General features: G+C 44.4%; 1 protein-coding gene across 4 annotated transcripts in view; it reads right to left on the reverse strand.

Moving 5' to 3' along the window:
- Window positions 1–14359: 14359 nt before the first annotated feature.
- Window positions 14360–21611, reverse strand: part of WAC (WW domain containing adaptor with coiled-coil) — a 79141-nt gene continuing 71889 nt past the window's right edge. For all 4 annotated transcript variants that reach the window (XM_070472169.1, XM_070472170.1, XM_070472171.1 and 1 more), the window contains 4 exons: window positions 19738–19856; window positions 18376–18562; window positions 17061–17188; window positions 14360–15810 (listed from right to left, as the gene is read on the reverse strand). In XM_070472169.1, the coding sequence (XP_070328270.1) occupies window positions 15741–15810; window positions 17061–17188; window positions 18376–18562; window positions 19738–19856 (504 nt within the window). In that variant the 3' untranslated portion in view covers window positions 14360–15740. The remainder of the gene's footprint in view (window positions 15811–17060; window positions 17189–18375; window positions 18563–19737; window positions 19857–21611) is intronic.

Below are 21611 nucleotides of genomic sequence, written 5' to 3' on the forward strand. Positions count from 1 at the left end.
AAATGGCCTGGTGGAGGTGCAGGAGTGAGCTGGGCAGCTCAATGGGGAAGAGCCAGAGAGGAGACCTCTTGTTTATTCTGAGTGCTTCTGAGCAGCAAATCCTTCCTCAACAAGGGAGAAGCTCTCACCAAATGACTGAAGGTCTGGAAGCTTATCGCAGTCCTACCCCCAACTCTCCCGAACCCAAATTTCTTCAGGCAAGCTGCTCGGACTACGGGAGAACTCGGAGCAGATGGCAACCCTCCAATACTGTAAATGCAGGCTGGCTTTAATACAAATTTCTGGAAGCTTGGTGCATGAAAGCCACAAAATACAGGAGGTTTCTGTAAAGTCCAAGAACTTGCAGCATCACCACCCCAAATAAACTCAGAGGGAGGAGATGCCACAAGAAGGCTCCGGACACTGGGGAGGTTTTCCCAGCTCCAGTCTAGATACATCCCCATCTTCTGGTTGTATGCCCAACCCCGATTCAGTTTTCCACAAATATAAACCCTCCCAGCCCTGATCCTGCAACGTTGCTGAGGGCAGACCTCATCTCACATCAGCAGAAGGCTTCCAGAGCTCATGCTGAATCAGGTACCTACGAGCCCCTGGAAGAAATATCAGGCCCCATCCACAGGTCCTCTTGGGTGACACTGATGACAGTGACTGTTCAAGGCTCAGAGAGTGTCTAATTACACCATGATCACAGAACTCAGATTTCTCACTCCTCTTTCGAGTCAGAAAGTGTCAGCATTGACTCTCAAGCGGCTGCCTTGCACACTTTGCACACGCTCGTGTCTCAGCTGTCTGCTGAGGGTTCTCCCTCCCCGGAACCCAGTTCTTTGTGAACTCAGGTCCCAGACCCTCCCCAGGCTGGAGGAGAGCTCTGCACTCCCACCGTGTCTTTCCCACCCCTGCCCCAGGAGTCCCCATGCCCTTCGGCAGCCCTCCCAGGGCTCAGAGACCCTCCCAGCTGGGGAAGTCTTCCTTTGCCAAACCTACACACGCGACAGAAATGTCCGGTCTCGTCTCCCCTGGGAGCATCCTTAGTTGAGTCACGAGGAGGTTCAGCACCATCCCTCTGGTGATGTCCCTCCCCCTGCCTGGGGACCACAGGAAGTCACGGCCTGAGCCTGTCCTTACCTGAGTCATTCCAGGTCCTCCCCAGGGCTCGGTCCTGCCTGGCACAGCCCTGGGTTGCAGAGACCAGGGCTGGACACCACGCGGCCTGGTGAGGGTCTGGCAGGGACAGAACAGCTGTCCCCCAGCTGGACTGTAGCTCCACCTGCCCACCCGCCCTGGTCACAGAGCTGATGGCAGAGGTGGGAGGCGGGCATCCCAGAACAGCAAAGTTCTCTGTGTGGTGAGACACATGAGTCCATCGCTGTCACATCTGGGGGCCCCGGGGGCGTGAGAAGGCCTCTGCGTGAGCACACAAGAGCAGATGCCCAGGCCGGGGCTTCCGGTGTGGAATCCCAACACCGTGTCCACCTAGAGGCTGCCCTTCTACCCACAGGACAGGCACTCAGACAGCTCCCCGAGGCAGAGGCCACAGCCTCATGGTCCCCGTGGAACCTCCCGGACCTCAGTCCCCACTGAGCAGGAGGCACAGAGCCGGTGACCACCCCCACCTCTGCCAGCCTTCCCCCACGGCCACTCGGCCCTGGACAAGGAGAACCCACTGTCTGGCACCCCCAGCCCTTGGCGAAGGGTCTTCACCCACCACCCCACACATCAGGGAGCACCCAGGACCAAGAAAGGGGCCCCCTTCCACAGAAGGAAAATTGTTCCTCCCAAATATTTATTTGGCACCTGGCAGAGCAGCTGGGGGTGGGGGGTGAAGGTTCAACATAGCTTCTGGCACCTTCTATAAACGTGGGTTATGACAGTGTGGTCAGACTTCACACCTTAGCACTGCCAGCTGGCCCAGCCCCCTCCCCATGGAGAGGAGGTGAGAGGAGCTTATTAACCAGAGGAGGAGGAGGGGTCCTTTGGGTCTGGGGGTGGGGGGAGGGGGGGAAGGGAAGGGGAGGGGGCAGAACAGGGACCCTGACTTCTATGTGCTCCCTGGCTTCCCTTCTACCTGCCTTTTCAACGGGCCTCTAGAAGCTTCCATACACAGAAGTTGTGTGTGACTCCCCCCTCCTCCACGGCTCCCACAGAAGAGGCCTTTCTTTCCTGGAGTCCCATCTCCTTACCACCCCACCCCCGGCCCCCGAGGCCCCCCAACCCTCTGACAAGGCAGCGTTGGTTCCTCCTGGGAAACAGTCAGCTGGTTGGACTCTGTTCAGTGGTTGGAGCAGAAGTAAAGAAAAACACAGACTTGGTCTCTTCACCTAAACGATGAAATCCGCTTTCATTCAGCCCTTCTTCCAGCTGTCGGTGGGCTAGGGAATGCCTGTCTGGTGGCCTTACGACCCGCTCCCCACTCCGGAGGGGCTCCAAGAGTGAGAATCGGGTCACCGGAGGCGCCAAGACAGTGGACGTGAGCTGCACGGCCCCAGGCCTGTGGTCCGAGCGCTGGCCGAGCCTCCGATGGGCCGGGGGAGCTTCAGTCCAGGGCACAGAGAGGGACAGTCAGTATCGGAGGAGGCACAGAGCCGTCTGCCCTGCCTCCTCTGACCACGTGGCCTACCTGGTGTTGGGCTCTGACCACCAGGGGTCCATAAAGGGCTCACAAAACAAAGTGAAGTCGCTCAGTCATGTCCAACTCTTTGCGACCCCGTGGACTGTAGCCTACCAGGCTCCTCCATCCATGGGATTTTCCGGGCAAGAATACTGGAATGGGTTGCATTTCCTTCTCCAGGAGATTTTCCCCACCCAGGGATTGAACCCAGGCCTCCCACATTGTAGGCAGATGCTTAACCATCTGAGCCACAGGGAAGCCCACGAGACAAAGGTGGGTTTTTCTGGTGTGTGACCTCGTTTGACATGTTCATCAGGTCCATGGGGCTTCTTTGTGTCCTTCCCCCACTGGGGTCCCTCCTCCCCCAGAGGCCCTAGGCCCTAACGAGGCTGCACCCATGGTCACACACCTGCCCAAGACAGAAACCCCTCTCTGGCACCTCCCCTGGCCTTTCCTGGAGGACCCACCCATGAGGCCAACATCGCTGCTCCTCTGAGCCACCTGCGGGCCGCAAGGACTGAGTGGGGGAAAAGGGGTCCTTCCACCAGATCACAGTGGCCAGCACTGCAGGCGCCCACAGTGACCCTGCATCGTCCGTAGCCAGAAACCTCCCCCTCGCACTCCTTGGTTCTTCCCAGAATCCTGGGGTCACCCTGACCCCTCCCCCCTCACACTGTCATCCAGTCCATCAGGCATCTCGGCTGGCCACCTTCCTAGTCCTCCCAGAGCCGTGTGTCCTGTCTCTTCCAAGCCCTTAGCATCTCAAGCCTGGACCACTGCAGTAGCTCCCAAGAGCCAGGCTTCTCCTGCTACACCACCTCCGTTCAGACTGTTCTCCACACACAGCCCTTGAAGATGGCAACATGATCTGCTCTGACCAAAACCCTCCTGTGGACCTGTTTCACTCGAAGTTAAAGCCAAAGTCCTCACGAGGCCTCCCAGCCACTCTGTGGTCTGGATCTGGCCACCCACCCAACCTCGTCTCCTGCCAGTCTCCCCTACTGATCACTCTACCCACTACACCCAGGCCTGCTCTACCAGCTCTACAGCTGGGCCTTTGCCACAGCTGTTAGTCTTCCTGATGCCCCCCAGATGTGACCAGTTCATTCATCCTCCAAATCTCGACTCTGTGTCACCTGCCAACCGTGCTGACCTCCACCACACTATTCAAAATGGCAATAACAGGGGACTTACCTGGCAGTCCAGTGGTTAAGACTCGGAGCTTCCACTGCAGGAGCCATGGGCTCAAGCTCATGTCCATTGAGTCAGTGCTGCCATCCAACCATCTCATCCCCTGTTGCCCCGTTCTTCTGCTGCCCTCAATCTTTCCCAGCATCAGGGTCTTTTCTGATGAGTCAGCTCTTTGCATCAGGTGGCCAAACATGAGTTTGAGTTTCCCTGCATGGGAAACTAAGGCCCCACATGCCTCTTGGCCCCTCAAAATTTTTTTAATTAAAAAAATCTTTTTAATGGCACTACGTCCCTGCACTGCCCATCCATCTGGATGTTCTTTCCCTGCTCTGCTTTTGCTTTATTCCCACCACTTATCACCTTCTAACTCACTGAGTAATTTACTTAAGTATCATTGGGAGGACTGATGCTGAAGCTGAAGCTCCAATACTTTGGCCACCTGATGTGAAGAGCTGACTCACTGGAAAAGACCCTGATGCTAGGAAAGATTGAAGGCAGCTGAAGAAGCAGGCAACAGAGCATGAGATGGTTGGATGGCATCACCGACTTGATGGACATGAGTTTGAGCAAACTCTGGGAGATAGTGAAGGTCTGGGAAGTCTGGTGTGCTCTAGTCCATCAGGTCACAAAGAGTCGGACACAATTTTAGCAACTGAACAACAACAATGATGTTTACCATTTAGTGTCTGTTTCCCAGTGGAAGTTCACATGTTCCACAGGTCAGGGAATTTTGAGTTCAGTGATGTGTCCCAAATACCTGGGACATTTTCTGGCATACGAGAAGGAGCTCAATATTTCCTCATGAATGGGCAAGAAGAATGTCGCCCTTTACCAACAGATGTCACAGCTTGTATGTGGGCTCTGAAGCCATCCTTGCTGGTGCTGCCAGACCTTCCAGAGCCCACCGTGAGAACACTCCTTTCTGCTAACTCGTAGGTGTGTCTGACTCTCAGCAGTGCTGCACAACTGGGATTAAACTGGTATCACCGATTTGAGCCAAAGATGGAAGAAAATATGAAAAAGGGCAGGAGGGCTGCTGGAGGCAGCCTCTTCGATGTAGTTTCATGTCAGGGAAAGTGAAGAGTAGGAGGCATTCTGGTCTCACTCACAGGCCTGGTCTAACCCCCAATCACACATCACTACCTGGGCAGGTGAACGACATGAGACATGCAATGCCCAGAGCAGTCACTTATGCAAAAATAACTAATTAGCTCAGTTTGCCAATCCCCATCATGCTTTCTCTTGACAGGATGGCAAAAATGAAGACCTGACTGAGAAGGAAACAAGTGCACACATTCCTCGTTTGAATGGAAACTCCAAGCTGAGTCTCAGCTTGCCCACAATATCCTCTTGGAACGCAGCCACCTTAGTTTCTTCATCTTCCAATCCAGACCCTATTGAGAACAGAAAGCCTAGCCCTAAACCACACTGTGAGTTTCTTGCAAGCCAGGACCCTCGTGCCCCTGGTCTAAGGCATTAAGTGTTCATGATTGTTGAACTAGACTCTGGTGCCCTTACCTGTGATCTAGCCATTATTCCTAGTTCATCTGGGCTCCCATCCCCGAGGACCGGTCCTGCCATCAGTACCTGGCTGGCATCTTTCTGTATAAAGGGATCACTCTCCACTTTCGGCTGCTGTCCCCCTGGACTCCTGACCTGTCCCACCCACTTGCTGGCACTGTCATCAAATGACCCCCTTTTCCCTCCCTCTCCTTCTCTTGTTTCCAGTTAACGCAGTTTCTTTCTCCTCCAAACCAGTCTCCAGCCCAGGGGCACTGGCACATTTGACAGTCAAGCTCACTTTTGTGATTAGAGTGGGTGGTGGGTGAGTAGAACCTGAACCCTGCCAGCCACAGCCTTTGGATTTATCAGGGTAGATAGAGGGGGTAGGCAGATGGCTTCTAGCAACAGCACATCCTTCCTGCAGCCATGTTGCTCAGATAAATTTTCTCCTTTGTTCCCAGGCTCTATCCCAATCTGCTCATCTCCAAGTGAACAGCTAAGTTGTTTGTCCGTAGGAGCACCAGAATAGTGCCTCGAGGGTGTTTTCCAGCTCTGAAAACTCCAACCCTATGATTTAAACACCAAACAGTAAACTTACAGTCAAAGAAATAGCCCAAAACAACAAAAGAACTGCTGTACATAACGCAAGCATCTCAATGGCGGCAAATTTGAGCTATTGTTGTGGGCACTGTTTACCATCCCTACAGGTCCAGAACCCTCCCAGATCCAATGGGAGGAATAGAGCTCAGATAAGGGCGAGAGAATTTACCATAGCTCTGATTGCTTCCAGCTAAGAGGTGGAGGGTTCACTCATTCAATCCATCTTTATTAAGCACTTACATGCCAGGTCCTATTCTAGGGGCTGGGGACCCTGCAGGAAACAGACACACACAAGCCCTGCCTTTGTGGAGTTTATCCCTCAAACTGAGGGAATGAGGCCACAGATACACACACTCAACCTCTCTAGGGCTGTGTAGTCCTTCTCTGAACACGTGGTTTTGGATCACGGACTTCTCATCTCACTGTCTTCTCTCATCGTGGAGCACAGGCTCTAGAGTGCAGGCTCAGGAGTTGAGGCCCACAGACTTTGCCGCCCTCCGGCATGTGGCATCTTCCCCGACCAGGGATCAAATCTGTGTCCCCTGCACTGACAGGAAATTCTTAACCACTGGACCACCAGGGAAGTCTGAGAGCCTGGATTTGAATTCAATAAGACTCCCAGGGAGTGCTCACCCAATATCCTCCCAGAAGAAGTGTGTTCATTAAAATAAATTCCTGTCTCTTCAGTGCCCGCTCACAGTTCTAGCAGCTATTTGAAAGCCTAATCTTCTCTCTCACCCCAGCCCTGAGTCTGGGGAGCTTCTTGCCTGCTTGGCTGATCTGCCTGAATGTAGCCCAACACTGCCACCTAGCGTCACCAGCGGGGCAGCCCAGCCCGCAGCTCACTGGGATCTACTAGTACTGCTGCGGGCTTTCTTGGTGGCTCAGATGGCAGAGAATCCACCTGCAATGCGGAAACCTAGGTTTGATCCCTGGGTTGGGAAGATCCCTTGGAGAAGGGCATGGCAACCCTCTTCAGTATTCTTGCCTGGAGAATCCCCATGGACAGAGGAGTCTGGTGGGCTGCAGTCTATGGGGTCCCAAAGTGTCAGACACAACTGAGCGTCTAACATCCTAAATCCTAACATCCTGACATCCTAAATCCTGCTGCAGTTTCCCTCCCATAACCGTTTCTGTGGTGGCTCAGATGGTCAAGAATCTGCCTGCAATGCAGGAGACCTGGGTTCGATCTCTGGGTCAGGAAGATCCCCTGGAGAAGGGAATGACAATCCACTCCAGTATTCTTGCCTGGAGAATTTCATGGACTGAGGAGCCTGGTGGGCTACAGCCCAATCCATGACGTCCCAAAGAGTCCTACACGGCTGAGCGACTGACACTATCATCGTGACTGCAAAAGAAGATGCTTGTTGTAAAACTTTCAAGTATGCTTGTAGAGAACGATTCTGAAAACCGACTACTACAGGGAAAAGACAAAGGGGCCCTGATCTGACCCCTATATGGATATTTCTCTAGTTTTCCTTTGCTCCCAAACTCCACCACGCTGTATCTGTTCTTGTGATACAGTGTTATCCAGTTGTATAAGACAATATCATTATTCCTGGAGGAGTGTGTAAAGGAAAGTGCTACAGTGTCTACTACTAGACTGTCAGATGGTTTGGGGGGCAAAGAGGGGACAAGGCGGTGTCGCTGTGAGTGATTAACTCCGGAAGGCAGCACACAGGTGTTCAGTGACCAGTTCTCTTCATGTTTCATAAGTTTGCTATTTTTAAAACTAAAAAGTCAGGAGCATTACTGGGATGTGTGAGGAGAGGGGTCAAGCATGGTCCCAGTGTCAATATCCAGACTCAGCCCTTCACGGCTCACATGAAGCTATCACAATAGTGTTCATCGGCTATACCCTGATAGGAAATAGTTTACAACAGCAAAAAAGCCAGGTGGTCAGCCATCTTGTACTACCTGAATGAGAAACAGTCCACAGAGATCCTGAAGTCACACACGGAGGGAGCGGGACTTCAGATGACTTTATGAAGCTGACTGTCTGGCTGCATGCTGCGTGCTAAGTTGCTCCCATTGTGTCTGACTCTTTGCGACCCCATGGACTGTAGCCCAACCAGGCTCCTCCGTCTGTTGGATACTCCAGGCAAGAACACTGGAGTGGGTTGCCATGTCCTTCTCCAGGAATCTTCCTGACCCAGGGATTGAACCCATGTCTCTTATGTCTCCTGCATCGGCAGGTGTGTTCTTTACCACTAGCGCCACCTGGGAAGTCCCAACTGTCTTATTAGCTCACACTTGTGTGTCAGATAATTTATTTTCCTTTTTTGAAATTTCTCTTACGATTGGTCTCTGTCACAGTCAGTTGACGTCGTATCCTAATTTATCTGTTCCCAATGATGACATTTGGAGTTCAATAATAAAAATACAGGTATATGTTGTATTAAAAAAAAAAATATCCAGACTCAGGAACGCGGACCGTGTGTGTCCTTGTGTGGGTCTCCTCGGGGCCTGCGTGCTGCTTGTGGACAAATCAGATCCTGTGGGGCTGGATTCCAGCCAGTGTAAGTGAGTGACTTTCCCTGCTGGATAAGCTTGGTGGCTCCAACCCAACAGAATATGGTAAGCCTTACCTGGCGTCACAGGCAGCGGTGAGGGACATGAGTGAGGGTTAGGAAGCAGAGAGGATGCAGGGGGAGAACCCCGCTGGCAAGCACCCGCCTGGCTAGCCCAGGTTCCCTCTTTCTTGGTTGTTACATGTGTGTTGCTTCATGCCCTCCAAATGCTCACTTTCCCTTCTCCATTCAGATGGCATTCCTCTTCTGTTTCACACGAGAGCAGGAGAGGAGTCAGAAACAACATGGAAAGTAACAACAGGGACACTGGGAAGGGCCCCGAAGTGGAGGCTGAGCCCTTCTCCCGTGGGGCTGGGGGCACAGGGGATGTACACGTGGCGGGTGGAGAATCCTCCCAGCGCCTGCTGGGAACACGTGAGCTGGAGGCTGTGTCACGCCTGAAGTTTATCACTCGCATGACCCAAACATTCTTTCTGTGGACAAACACTGAGCTGAAGTAAATGGTTAAAAAAAAAAAAAAGCAACTCTGCATAATTAATTGGAAGCAGCATCGAGGGGGGACAAAGGCAGTGAAAGCATGGAGGCCTAACCCCTGGGCTGCCAGGGAATGGTTCTAGAGGACTATAATTATAAGCAAACCTCTATGTCCCAATCCACATCCCTTTTCCAGAGGCTTGCTTTTGTTGTTATTGTTGTTTAATTGCTCAGTTGTGTCTGGCTCATTGCCACCTATAGCCTGCCAGGCTCCTCTGTCCATGGGATTTCCCAGGCAAGAACACTGGAGTGGGTTGCCATTCCTTCTCCAGATTTTCCAGACCTAGGGATCGAACCCTTATCTCCTGCACTGGCAGGCAGATTCTTTACCACTGAGCCCGCTGGTAACCTAAGGTCACTGATGGAGACTGTGAAAGCCCTCAGATTGAGTACAGCCCCTCTCTTCCTTGCGTGGCTGGTCCCGGTTGAGAGAGGGTCCGGTGGGGCTGCCTGCCCACTGCCCTCCTTCTGGTTGTGTCCAGGGCAGGGGTGACTGGCCAGGAGACTTGTCTATGTATTTACTAACTGGACATCGTGAAAACTCTGCTCTGAAGCAGGGGAAGTGGGGAAGTGGGGTTTCTCCCACCCTGCTCGGTCGGCATCTTAGTCAGGGGACTCATGTTTTCCTGGCAGGAGCTGTCCCTCTGAGCATCCTCCTGGGTCTCTGCCTTGCTGCTTCCTCTAGTCAGGCCTGCCTTGGTTTATCCTCCACAAGTTCCACATTCCCGCCTTTGGAAATACCCAGGGTGACTTCTGACTGGACCCTAAGTAAGGGGTGACTAGATGTGCTGACCTCCACCAACATTTTCTATCTTCATTTCTCTCCAGCCATCATCTTTCAAAGATTATGACAGGTTTGTGCTTTGTTCATTGTTTTGATGTTTGTGGAGGAATATTTTGGCTCTTCAAATACTTTAAGCACTGGGGGATATTTTATCAGCTATCTTATCCTGTAATTCCATCATCATGTATTTTACGTAGTATCTTTGGCACACTTGTGCTTGTGAAACAGGTTAAGAGACATGGGTGGAGCCGGAGACTCTGTATTTGCATTTTACAACTTAGAGTTTCTCCAACCACAGAAGTGCCTTCTGCTTATCACTTCAACAGTTTTAGCTCATAAACATGATAAATGTCAAGGTAGCAAAGTGGAAAAATAAAAAACAAACAGTGAAATTTAAGGAAGTGGCTTGTTGACTTGATATTTCAGAAGACTGCTAAAGCTCTCTTTAATCACAAATTTTTTTTTTTAATGAATGCATTATGCTTACATGTTAAATACAAATTTGAGCAATCCTAGAAAGCAAATACGTAAGTTGTATATTTCATTCATTCATGTAAAAATACTTCAGCACATTCTAGGTGCTAATTTTTCTAGGTGACAGGAATACATAATACTAAAAACCTTGTTCTTGCATCTTGCCTTTTTCACTAAGGTAAAAACCCTAAACTACCTAAATAGGAAGAGAAAATTTACAGTCTTCACACACCCACATATGCTGGTCAAATGGGGCAATTAACAGTAGGCACATTACAACAGGAAAAAGATGCCCATTTATGGAGTTCAGTTCAGTTCAGTCCCTGTCATGTCTGACTCTGTGACCCCATCAACTGCAGCACGCCAGGCTTCTCTGTCCATCACCAACTCCTGGAGTTGGAGTTATGAAGTATGTGCATGCTAACTCATGTCAGTCATGTCTGACTCTGTGACCTTATGGACAAGCCTGCCAGGCTCCTGTCCACGGAATTCTCTAGGCAAGAATACTGGAGTGGGTTGCCATGTCCTTGTCCAGGGGATCTTCCCAACCCAGGGATGGAACCTGTGTCTCCTGCCCTGGCAGCTGTGCTCTTTACCACTATCACCACCTGGGAAGCCCTCATGAAGGACACCCAGTCACAAAAGCAGGGAATTCTCACATCACAGTTGTTTCCCTCTAGGATTGTTGTTCAGTTGCTAAGTCATGTCTGACTCTTTACAACCTGTGGACTGCAGCACACCAGGCTTCCCTGTCCTTCACAATCTCCGGAAGTTTGCTCAGACTCCTATTTTATGAATCGGTGATGCTGTCCAACCATCTCATCCTCTATTGTCTTTCTCCTCTTACCCTCAATCTTTCCCAGCATCAGGGTCCTCTAGGATAGACGTTTTTCTACCAGTGACACATCTTAGAACATAGTAGGTCTACACCCATCCTAAAAATTACAAGCATCTAGGTGGAAGTCAAGGCATCATCTAAACCAAAAATGGACCCATCAAGGCTTCCTATCTTGTGAAACCTGGACCCAGTCCCCAACCCCATCAGTCATGCAGTCATGCCCTGCAGCAGAGACAGTTCCTGCCAGTCATCTCTATGCTTATCACATCAGAAACAGCACCTTGCTTCTCAGGGGATTTTTTACTCCTCAAATGTATTTACAGGAGGCTCTGATTTTACTGACTCAGTTGACTGATCATCTGAGAGAGACATTTCATAACACTAGCAATTAGATGGGTTTGGAGTTAGGTCTTGATAACCAAGTCAATAGTGATTTCTTAGAAAAGAAGAAAAAAAGCTAGTTGCTGGTCTTGTCTCTCAAGGTGAAGATCAAAATCACAACTTGAAGAAAAAAAAACTCAGTAATCTTGTCTTCTTAAATTCACCCTGTCCTTAGCCCTTTATTCATTCAACAAATAACTTATGGAGTGCTTTACTCTGTATAAGACACTCTCGAAGAAAACAACATGCAGGCTTAGGGATACTGATTTGGATGGGGGGGGTGGGAGGTGGTCAGGACAGGCCTCTGAGATGAGATTGACTGGGCGGCCAGCTATACTGACCTCTGGGATCAGGGCTTCGTGGACAGAGGAAGAGAAAACCACGGGGGCGGGGGCGGGGGGGAAAGGGGCACTGCAGCCAACAAGGGAGAAACAGCAGAGAAACCTCACATGAGATCATGGTGATATTCTGGGGTTTGAACATGTAAGCCAAAGGAGTTTTGGATTTTGTCCTGACTGTGACAGCCTGTGCATGTGTGTGTGTGGCCGGCAGTAGAAGCAAGATGAAAAGGCAGGAGAGTGCGGTGGCCTCTGGCTTAGAGGACTGAGGACTGGGCTAGATAAGAGTGGGAAACCTCGGGGTAGGGAGCTCTCAGGTGTCAAGCACACTGTGAAGGCAGACCTTGTGGTTCTTGGTGATGGGTAAGCACATGCTATTAGGGCAAAAATATTTGGATCTTGAGCAACTGGGGAAATCATGCTGTCAGCTACTGAGAATGGGAAGAGTGGAGGATGAAAGATCTCCTCTCCCCCACCCTGTCTTTAAGAAAATTTGCCATGTTAAGGCAAGAATTAAACTCACTTGTTGGGAGCTCAAGAAGAGCCAAGGGCTGGAGATAATCTGGGTGAAATCGACCAAAGAGTGGGATTCTCCAGGTGGACTGCATTTTGAGGGCACTCCCCAAGTTCAGAATCAGGGAATAGGGTACAGCAAATCAGAACAGGATCTAAAGAATCCCAACTTTAAGCCAAATTTTTCATTAAAATAATGATTAAGAAATTATATGAAACACGACTGGAACACAACCGCTATTAAAAATTTTGTAGTAACCTGGTATTTTAAGTGCGTAATTTATGCACTTAAGACTTTCAAAACAGACTGTTCTGAAATAACTGCACAATATAGTCAAAACATATTTATTACTTTTCAGTGTCATTTTGTACACTCCAGTACAAATACAAGAATATAGCCATATTTACAGTTATTGAAAAGAAATCCGTATATTCAAACCCCACATCTAAATACAGTAGCTTTAAGTCCTGAACTACAATAGTTCTGGTTTGCAGTGAATGACTTTGCCCCCTGCCCCCTCCCCTTTGAAATAATCCCTTAAAGGTCGTGTTTAAAGAGAACAGATTATTTCTGACACGGGTTAACAATTAATACTTTGCAAAGTGTTAAGCACCTCCTTTCCAAGATTTTACAATTATGAAGCAGATATATAAAATCTGGAAGATAAAAATCACTCATTTGGGCTATTAAAGCAGCATAATGTCTTTAAAAAAAGGCTGACAGAGTTTTCAGTGTGCTTAAAGTCTGGCGGTACAGCCCAAGTTACCAAATTAAAGGTTAGTCAAATTAGTTAAGCAGAAAACAAAGGGAAAAACAGGAGGCTGGCTCTTCAAGGCTAGACTTTCTAACAGACCCACCTTCACAGAATATTTTATTACATCACTTTTTAAGATTTGAATGTAATACTACTAATGTCCCTTTTAAAATAAAATCCTGAGGTTTCCTAGGGGCAATTTGTATCTCTCTTCTCAAATTCTCTGAACCACGGTGTCCACAAAATGAGATACATGCTCAAAGCCATGCCAACAGGACAACTAAAGAATATTCTGGGGGGTATAATATCTATTTTAATAAATATCCCCTGGTTACCTCAAGAAGGTTAGTAGCTGGACACCGAGTCTGTATTAGTATTAAAGTGCAGTATTTAAAATAATTCACTACAGAATAAGTGAATCAAATATTGTAAAAATATTTCCACAAAATTTTTAATTGTTTAAAAATTCACTGGGAAATTTCAAATTAGGCCATCACCTCATATATATATATATACACATATATCTGTATGTGTATATATATATATATATATATACATATATGAGCAATTCCTAATTTAGGGATAAAAATACTTTTTAAAAGTCCAAAGAATAAGGTGATACAGATCAATAAACAATTAGCAAATTAAATTCAAAGTTACTTAAACCACAAGTCAAGCTGCCATCTGATGGGGAAATATCTGCCTACCCCATCATCTTTCCAGAAAAGACAGGACTACATCAGTAAGGGTTCTAACTTAACAGAGCTCTTCAGAGTTTCATGTACATGCACTAATCAAGCCCAGCAAATATTAACAATCTCTCAGGTATTAACATTTCATGATGATATAATTTATGACATTTGTCTTTTCTTACATTTTATCCTCAAGTTACAATAAAAAAAAGTCAGTTTCCAGTATGATCGTAATTCTTAATTACACTGGAATATTTTTGTATTTAGAAAATATAAACCATACTATCACAGTTTACCTTTTTAAATGTATTGAGAAGTCTGAGCATTATCTTCTATACTTTAAATATGCTTAAAGCACAAGAGCATTTTGAATTTTTGCATTCCAGAATGTAGCAACAATGTCTAACACATCACAAAATAAGCCCTTGGTGCTGGCAGTTCTGAAAGCACATGAATGCGTCTGCCTCAACAGGAAAAAAAGTCTCTAAATTGGATAAGATTTTGAATTAGGAGATTTTTCTGCATAAAGAAACCCTTGTGATCTGATTTAATACTGGCAGTGTCATGCTAAGGCCACGTGACCAATATTTTAGCAAAGAAAAAAAAAGCCAAGGTAATTTTATAGTAGCAATAGTTTCTTTTTTTATTTTAATATACTTTAGGAAACAATATACAAAGCTGAGCTTTCCCACCGTCTCCAGGTAACAGCAGGAAGCTCCAATTACACAAATTTAGCGTTTTGTGATGGCTAAGAACAGCAGTCAGCACCAGACTTGAACAGTTAGCTACAACACAAACATCCTTCAAAATGAAATGTCATAATAGCAAGACAGGTAAACCAGGGTTTTAACAAAAGACAACCACTTGGGAAGTGACTTAATGGTTCTTGTTGAATTTCTTATTTCATTAAATAGTCTTATACACATTTTCCTGTTAATATTGTTTAAACAAAACCTCCCTTAAGGAATTATTTCAATGAAGTATAAATGTTCAACAAGAATAGTTCTGATAAAGAATCCCCAGGTAGTTTAAATTCTAATATGCATTGACCGAAGGTAAAGAAAAATAACAATTTTTGTTTCTTTTAACATGTTTATTACAACAGATACAATTCACATCTGACTAGAGTTGTTTCCTCTTCCCTCCCACAACCATGTTCATTGGGCCATTTCCTCATATTTGAGCAATCAATGTACTTTCAGCACACATGCCCAGCAGTACTTTTAAGTCCATTCTTACAGGGTGCAAATGGATTTCAATAATTTATACAAACAAGTGGGTTATGCTCAATCACTGCAATTTTAAGCTACTGTACACAGGAATGAAAAGGTTATAGAAAAGTGCCATAGCAACAGTGCCTTAAGAAAGGAGAAAAAGAGGAGCCTTAAAAAATGGATAAAATCAGATCAAGGATTTCAGAGGGAAATGGAACACACGGGAAATGAAAAACATTTCTCTGCAAAACAAATGGAGAAGCACTGCTCTTGATCAGGTGCAAGTGTGGAAACAGTTGTTTCATGATATTTTGTACACTGCCCGTATGGTTCAAAATCGCATCCTTAGACACAGATCGCCTGGCGCTTGCACTGAATTTTTGAAAATGCAAGATTTCTGAATGATAAATTAACCCCCCAAATTTTCTTTAAAAAAGCTAATTTTGCAGACAGGTTTACATGTAAAAGGCTAGGTATTTAGCCACCTCAGCATTGATTAGTTTTGGATGTCTAAGCTCTGTTACACATGGCTTCCCATGGCTTCACTCTACAAAACATATTTACAACGTGAAGAATACATCTACAAGAAATCTACATTTCAAGGGTTTTACAAATCAATCTTGTATCTTTCCCCTGAATTGAATCTCATAGACCCCGACCCCTTGTCATTTCCTTTGCCCAGCTTAACGGTCCAAAGTCTACTTAAATGCAGCTCAAAAATGTTAAGACTGGGCAACAGATTTACAGTTCCTGTTCTCAACACCATGTGCAATTATTCACATCTTCACACCATGAAGGAATTCTGATTTTTTAGCTTTTCGAGTTCCTTAATTTGTTGTCTCAAAAATAGTATCCTGAAAAATAAAAGACGGCATTAGAGCCCATGCAGTCATTATAAATTTTACAGAAAAAACAAACTTTTAACTATAAAAATAGCTTTACAAAGAAAAGGAGTAACTACTAGCTATGATGGAAGTAATTTAAAACTGTTCAGTCGTTAGGACAAAATAACCATTTGATAATATGACATATTAAAGTATTGGGATGACAAAAGTTAAAATATTTCCTAGTTTTCTAACCCTTTCTCAATAATTATGAAAAAAATTCTCAATAAATGTAGGTTCATAAAAATGGCGCCAAGTCCAGCTGACATGCATATTTAAAACAAAATACAAAAACACAAACTCCACAGCTAACTCGATTTTTATGAACTTTGTAACACTATTCCTCTTCTGTGAACTGTGACAATGATTGCTTATTATCTGTATGGTCAAACGTGGTTTGTGACACATGACTGTGCTTCAGTAACTGTAAGCTACTGTTCTGTTCGGCAAGCCAAAGTAAGGTCTTACATATGCCAAAACTACTTTCGGAGCAATCCCCAACTGATATTCAACAAGCGTTTCCAGGCTTTTTAGTCGTTGAAAGGTTAGGTAAAAACTAACTTTCCCAAGTTTACCATAAACCATGACTTGGTATCTGTGGTTTCACGACAAGATTACGTCTGACCCAGTGACTCAACACAGATAGGATGTGAAGCCACTGAAAAGTGTGGCCTCAATTTTGTAACAGGCATTGAAAAAAAAAACCTATACTATTTAACACAATACAGAAATCCTACGTGAATAAAATACTGCATCATTAAGAAATACGAGACAGAGTTAAGGTGAAAACAATTAAAGAAAGCACATATATATCATTAAACTTCCTAGACAACTAAACTGCATGTAATTTCCAAGGGATCTACTGATGCTTCAAGGACAATGTAATCAGTAGTTTGAATGTCAGCTGAAATATTTACCCTCAGTAAGAGGGCACTGCTCTCAAAGAGGGGACTCCTGGTAACTGGTCGCTGTAAACATCTTTTTATTTTTTTTAAACATCTTACTTTTTAAATAAAACACTGCAAGTACCTTATGTAGTCATTATCCAAGAAAAAAACTTTAATAATAAAGCATTTATATCACGAGTTAAGAGAAAAAAAATCTAGATGCCATTATCGTTCATCAGGAACATTACTAAACTATGAAACAGTTCACAGTATTATGGAATGTGATATATCAAACAGAACTTTAAATTAAATTTACTTCAGTGAAAAGCTTACCTTTGCTCTCGCAAAGTTGCTTGAATTTCACATACTCGGACTAAAGATCTTAAATTTTTTAATTCAGTACAAATTTCTGACATATGAACGCTTCCCATGTTATGGGCTTCTTCTCGCAACCTTGATGCCTATGAAAGAAATGAAAATCTCATGAAATGTAAGCCACATTCACATACAAAAATAAAGAGTGTAACTTTCTATTTATAGAATAAATCTTTTAAATTCACAAAAATGCTCATGAATCTGAGGGGAGGGGGTGGGGAATGATTTTTTTTTTAACCATCTCTAATGGTGAAATGTATTCCTTTAAGAATTCCCCCCTCAAAAAAAAAAAAAAAAAAAAGAATTCCCCCCTCAGGCTTCTTGAGAAGACAGTATTTTCAGTCTCATGGTAGTACAGCACTAAGATATAGAAGGATTCATGATTTGTGGTTAATAAAAAATGCTGGATCAGCCAAAGTGAAATTCAGGTATAACACTGATATAAGGGTCTTACTGTATCCCCGTATCGAGAGATATACAATGCATGACCATAAACTTACAGAACATTTTAGATGGTCAGTCATCTGATAAAATGAAACATAGCCAGTGGCAATAACTGGAAAGTGCTAGGGTTGGTCCTTCATCCCTACTAGTACAAGTGTTTTCTCTCAGTGGTCAGTCGAACCTTGAACAACAGAGGTTTTGCACTGTGCAGGCAGGCCCACTTACACATGGATTTTTTCCAATAATAAACACTGCTGTCCTACACGATCCACGGTTGGCTGATCTGGGGGTGAGGGACTGTGGATATGGAGAGCTGACTATAAACCATACCTGGATTTTTGACTGTGTGGAGACTCAGCCCCCCCTACCCAAGTTGTTCAAGGGTCAACTGTACTAAAAGGATCAGAGTGGCTGGCTGAGTAGGAAAAGCACGCTGGCTTTGAGTTGTATCACTCTAGTAACTGAGTGACCTTGGTACAGATTATTTGGTCTTAAGGGCCTCTTTAGTAAAATGAACTCATGATCTGAACTGGTCTGTAGTTTTAGAAAATGGAAAAAATAAACATAAAGCATATAGCACAGAGCTAAACGCTGAGCACTTGATAATGGGAGCTACAATGATAATTAAAATATGTGAAACCACAAAGTTATCTCACAAGTATCCTATAAGTACATATCAAATATTTTACAAAGTGACCACACACAATCTAATGAGAAATTAGTTGTTTTAAAGACTGCTCGAATCCACAGGGTCCGGGTATAGATTTTCTCACAGTGGAATTGAGCTGCAAATCACAGGCAGAACAGCTGCTGTGACTGTGTGATGTACCTGCTTCTCCGCATGATCTGCAGGCCATCCTTGAACGTGCTTGATGAGATTTTCATTGAAGTGTGCTGCGAGCGTCGGTGTTAGCGAACACGGAGGTCGGGCAGAGGAGTTCTGTGGTACAACTGCTGTATTTGATGCATTACTACTAGACGTGTGATTTGGGCCAGGTGACGGACTTCTCTGGCTACTACGAGAAAAGATAACCGAACGCGGGGCATGGTTAAAAGTGGTTTCTAGGTATCCTAAACATTGCCTGCCAATACCTTTCATTAACTTAAAGATACCCAAATTTCTAAGAATAACTTATTATTTTAATAAGTTATTAAAGAATACTTATATCATATTCCTAATACACATCTGGAGGTTAAAAGAGCCCTCTGAACAGTAATGTCAGGGCTGAATTTAAAATACCTGTACTCACCCAAACTTGACAGTGGAACCTGTGACTTTGTATACTACAAACACTAATAAGGATGTGACTAAGCAATGGTCACATTCAAACAGTTGTAGATATAAGGCACATCAATATATCTTAAATATATGAAGACATGGAGGGTGAAAAGTACAGAGTTTTTGACTGTTTAAAATCAGAGTAAAGTGAGTAATCAGAGGGTGAAATAATGTGAAGCAAAACAGACAGTGTAACTGCCTCACAATGAATGAGTTCAGTGGCAAAATAAGACCAAAAATGGGGAACACTCTGAGGTTGTTTATCTTCTTGTCACCTGTATGGTTTGGGCCAGGATTTGGGGATGTGGTGGTGAGAATCAAGAATGTAATACCCCAAGCTGACTTTCTAGCTGCCTCACACCAGACTTTGCTCTGAATGAATTTCAGTTATTTCCAAAAATGAAGTCTCCCAAAAGATGAAAAGTTTTCATCACTGAGGATATTTAAAATTATACTGCAGCCACTAAAGACTAAAGGATCAGAGTTGAGGCTATTGGGAAGGCCTGACACAAATCAGCTGGAAAATACTGACCCAAGTTTCAGATGTGAAGATTTTTCGGCTTTATCAATAAACTCAAATCTAAAACTGCTATTGGGAAGTTATCGTTTCCAATGAATGAAGTAGTATAAAATCATGTGCCTCTACAAGTGAAGTGTCATATATATAGTTACTCCCATTGTATTCCATCAAGCAAAACTCTAAAGAGAGAGTCACTTTCTTCAAAATAACTCAGGATTCACTACTGGAGACAATCTAGTAAGATTTGTCTTTGTAAATTTTATAATACACAAAACTATGTTAGGGTACCCATGGATTCTTCCAAGATCAAGTTCTACTATACATATATAATATCCAAGTAATATGGTAATAAGGAAAAAACAGTGTTGTCCCAACACACAACATCAACTTACTTTGAGCGCTGAAGACTTCGAGGAGAGACAGGTTCATGACCTTGCTGCTTGTCAGCAGTTACAGGCTGCTGTGTGGCCGACTGTGAAACTGGTCCTTGCTTAACTACTGGAGTACTAACCTGGAATGTCAAAATCTGGTGAGACAGGCTTCTACCACATAGACAAACAGCAGTGAAAACCAGATAAGAGCAAAAGTTCTGCCAATGAAAACTTCCCAATTATTTCTGTTCAGTGATTTTTTTTTTAAAGGTAAGAATTGTCATAAATGTTCACAATAAGATTAGTATTAGCGATACAGCCACACTTAATTATGTAGACTATTGTCATCTAGGGCCCAAATCCTCAGATCCCTCCAAGTCTAGTTAGTAATCTTGAACAATATAAAATATGGAGATTTAAAGAAGAGGAATCGAATGAGTTCCCAAAGGTCATGTGGTTAGAAGAAAGTTTCGAGGCTTAGATCCAATTTCTTCATAAAATGGCCCAGGGCCAAACAATTACTTAAGCAAACCAGCTTAAGAAACTAGTTCTCCTGATTTTAAGCCCCATTCTCTTTCCAATTTCCTGATTTACTATTATTTCTGTATCAATAAAAATAAATATATTACACCACATCATCCAAATACAGCTGCTTAAAATTCAATCACAAAAGCAGAGAATGAGCTATGGCCCATATACAGTTTAACTGGAGTGGGCTTCCAAGAGATGGTACCTTACAGAGGCAGACCAAGAGGTCCATGGTTGCCACTGTGGACACATAATATTTTCACATACACACATGTGACAGAAAACAAGCAGTTTTCAATGGAAGTCCAAAATATGTACAAAAGAATGTTCTTTTATATAAGATCAAATGTCCACTTACTTTTAAAGACAATTTGAAAGGTTTATAATGCAAGAAACTACAAGCCATCTGCTTACAGGATCTGAAGTGACAATGTTACGATCAACTGTAAACCCAACACAACCACTCATGCCATGTGCAGCCATATTTCACTGTGCTCTTAGAATACCACAATGTAAGTTATAAGCTCTAAGAATAGGTCTCTTGTGCTAAAACTCACATTTTAATTCTTCTCTCATCAAAACACAAGTAAACAATAAGGAACTACACAAAAAACTAACAACTGTAACTCAAAATTTTAAAACAGCAATCTACAACACACACAAAAACATGACTCAAGTAGGGAAGGGATGAGCCAACAGGAGGACCTAAGAGCTGGCCTACCATCCATTTCAAGTCATGTTTCAATACATTTTTATTTTTAGGCTTCTGCTTATGATTTTATTTAAATAAGGCATTCTTTGCCATGAAAGAGTCTTAACAGCCCGCTGTTTTACAGCTTTTAAAAACAATTTCCCCAAAGAGTTACCAGTAAGAGTTCAAAAAAAGTTAAAACTCATACATTTCAACTTCCAAATAGCTCAGGTTTTACTGGTGGTATTCTACGAAAGCACAGAATGAGGATGACTGAGAACTGCTTATGAATTTGTGAGCAAGAATCAAAGAATGCAGCGTAAAACCCGACAGCAGCATGGTAAGATCCTGTTCACAGCCCAGTAAGAACAGAGACTAGTCAACAGTCTAACTGCTATGAGGAGCCAACAACGTAAGGTTTTATTTGGACAAACAAGCAATATAACTTCATAAAATGGATTCTATATTCAGAAACACCTGGGTCTAAAAATGACTCAACCATAAAAATCAGACTTAACGAAAGAGTTAACTTTCTATCAAATGAAGCAAAGAGTAGCTAATGTGAAAATTAGATACAAAGCTCCTGCCACAGAAATTAACTCATTTCTATAAAAAAAAAGTATGGGGAAATCACTGGAAAACATGTTCTCTCACACCTTGGAGTCTAAAAACTCTG

This window comes from Odocoileus virginianus, chromosome 9 (genome assembly GCF_023699985.2).
Source record: "Odocoileus virginianus isolate 20LAN1187 ecotype Illinois chromosome 9, Ovbor_1.2, whole genome shotgun sequence".
NCBI lineage: Eukaryota > Metazoa > Chordata > Mammalia > Artiodactyla > Cervidae > Odocoileus > Odocoileus virginianus.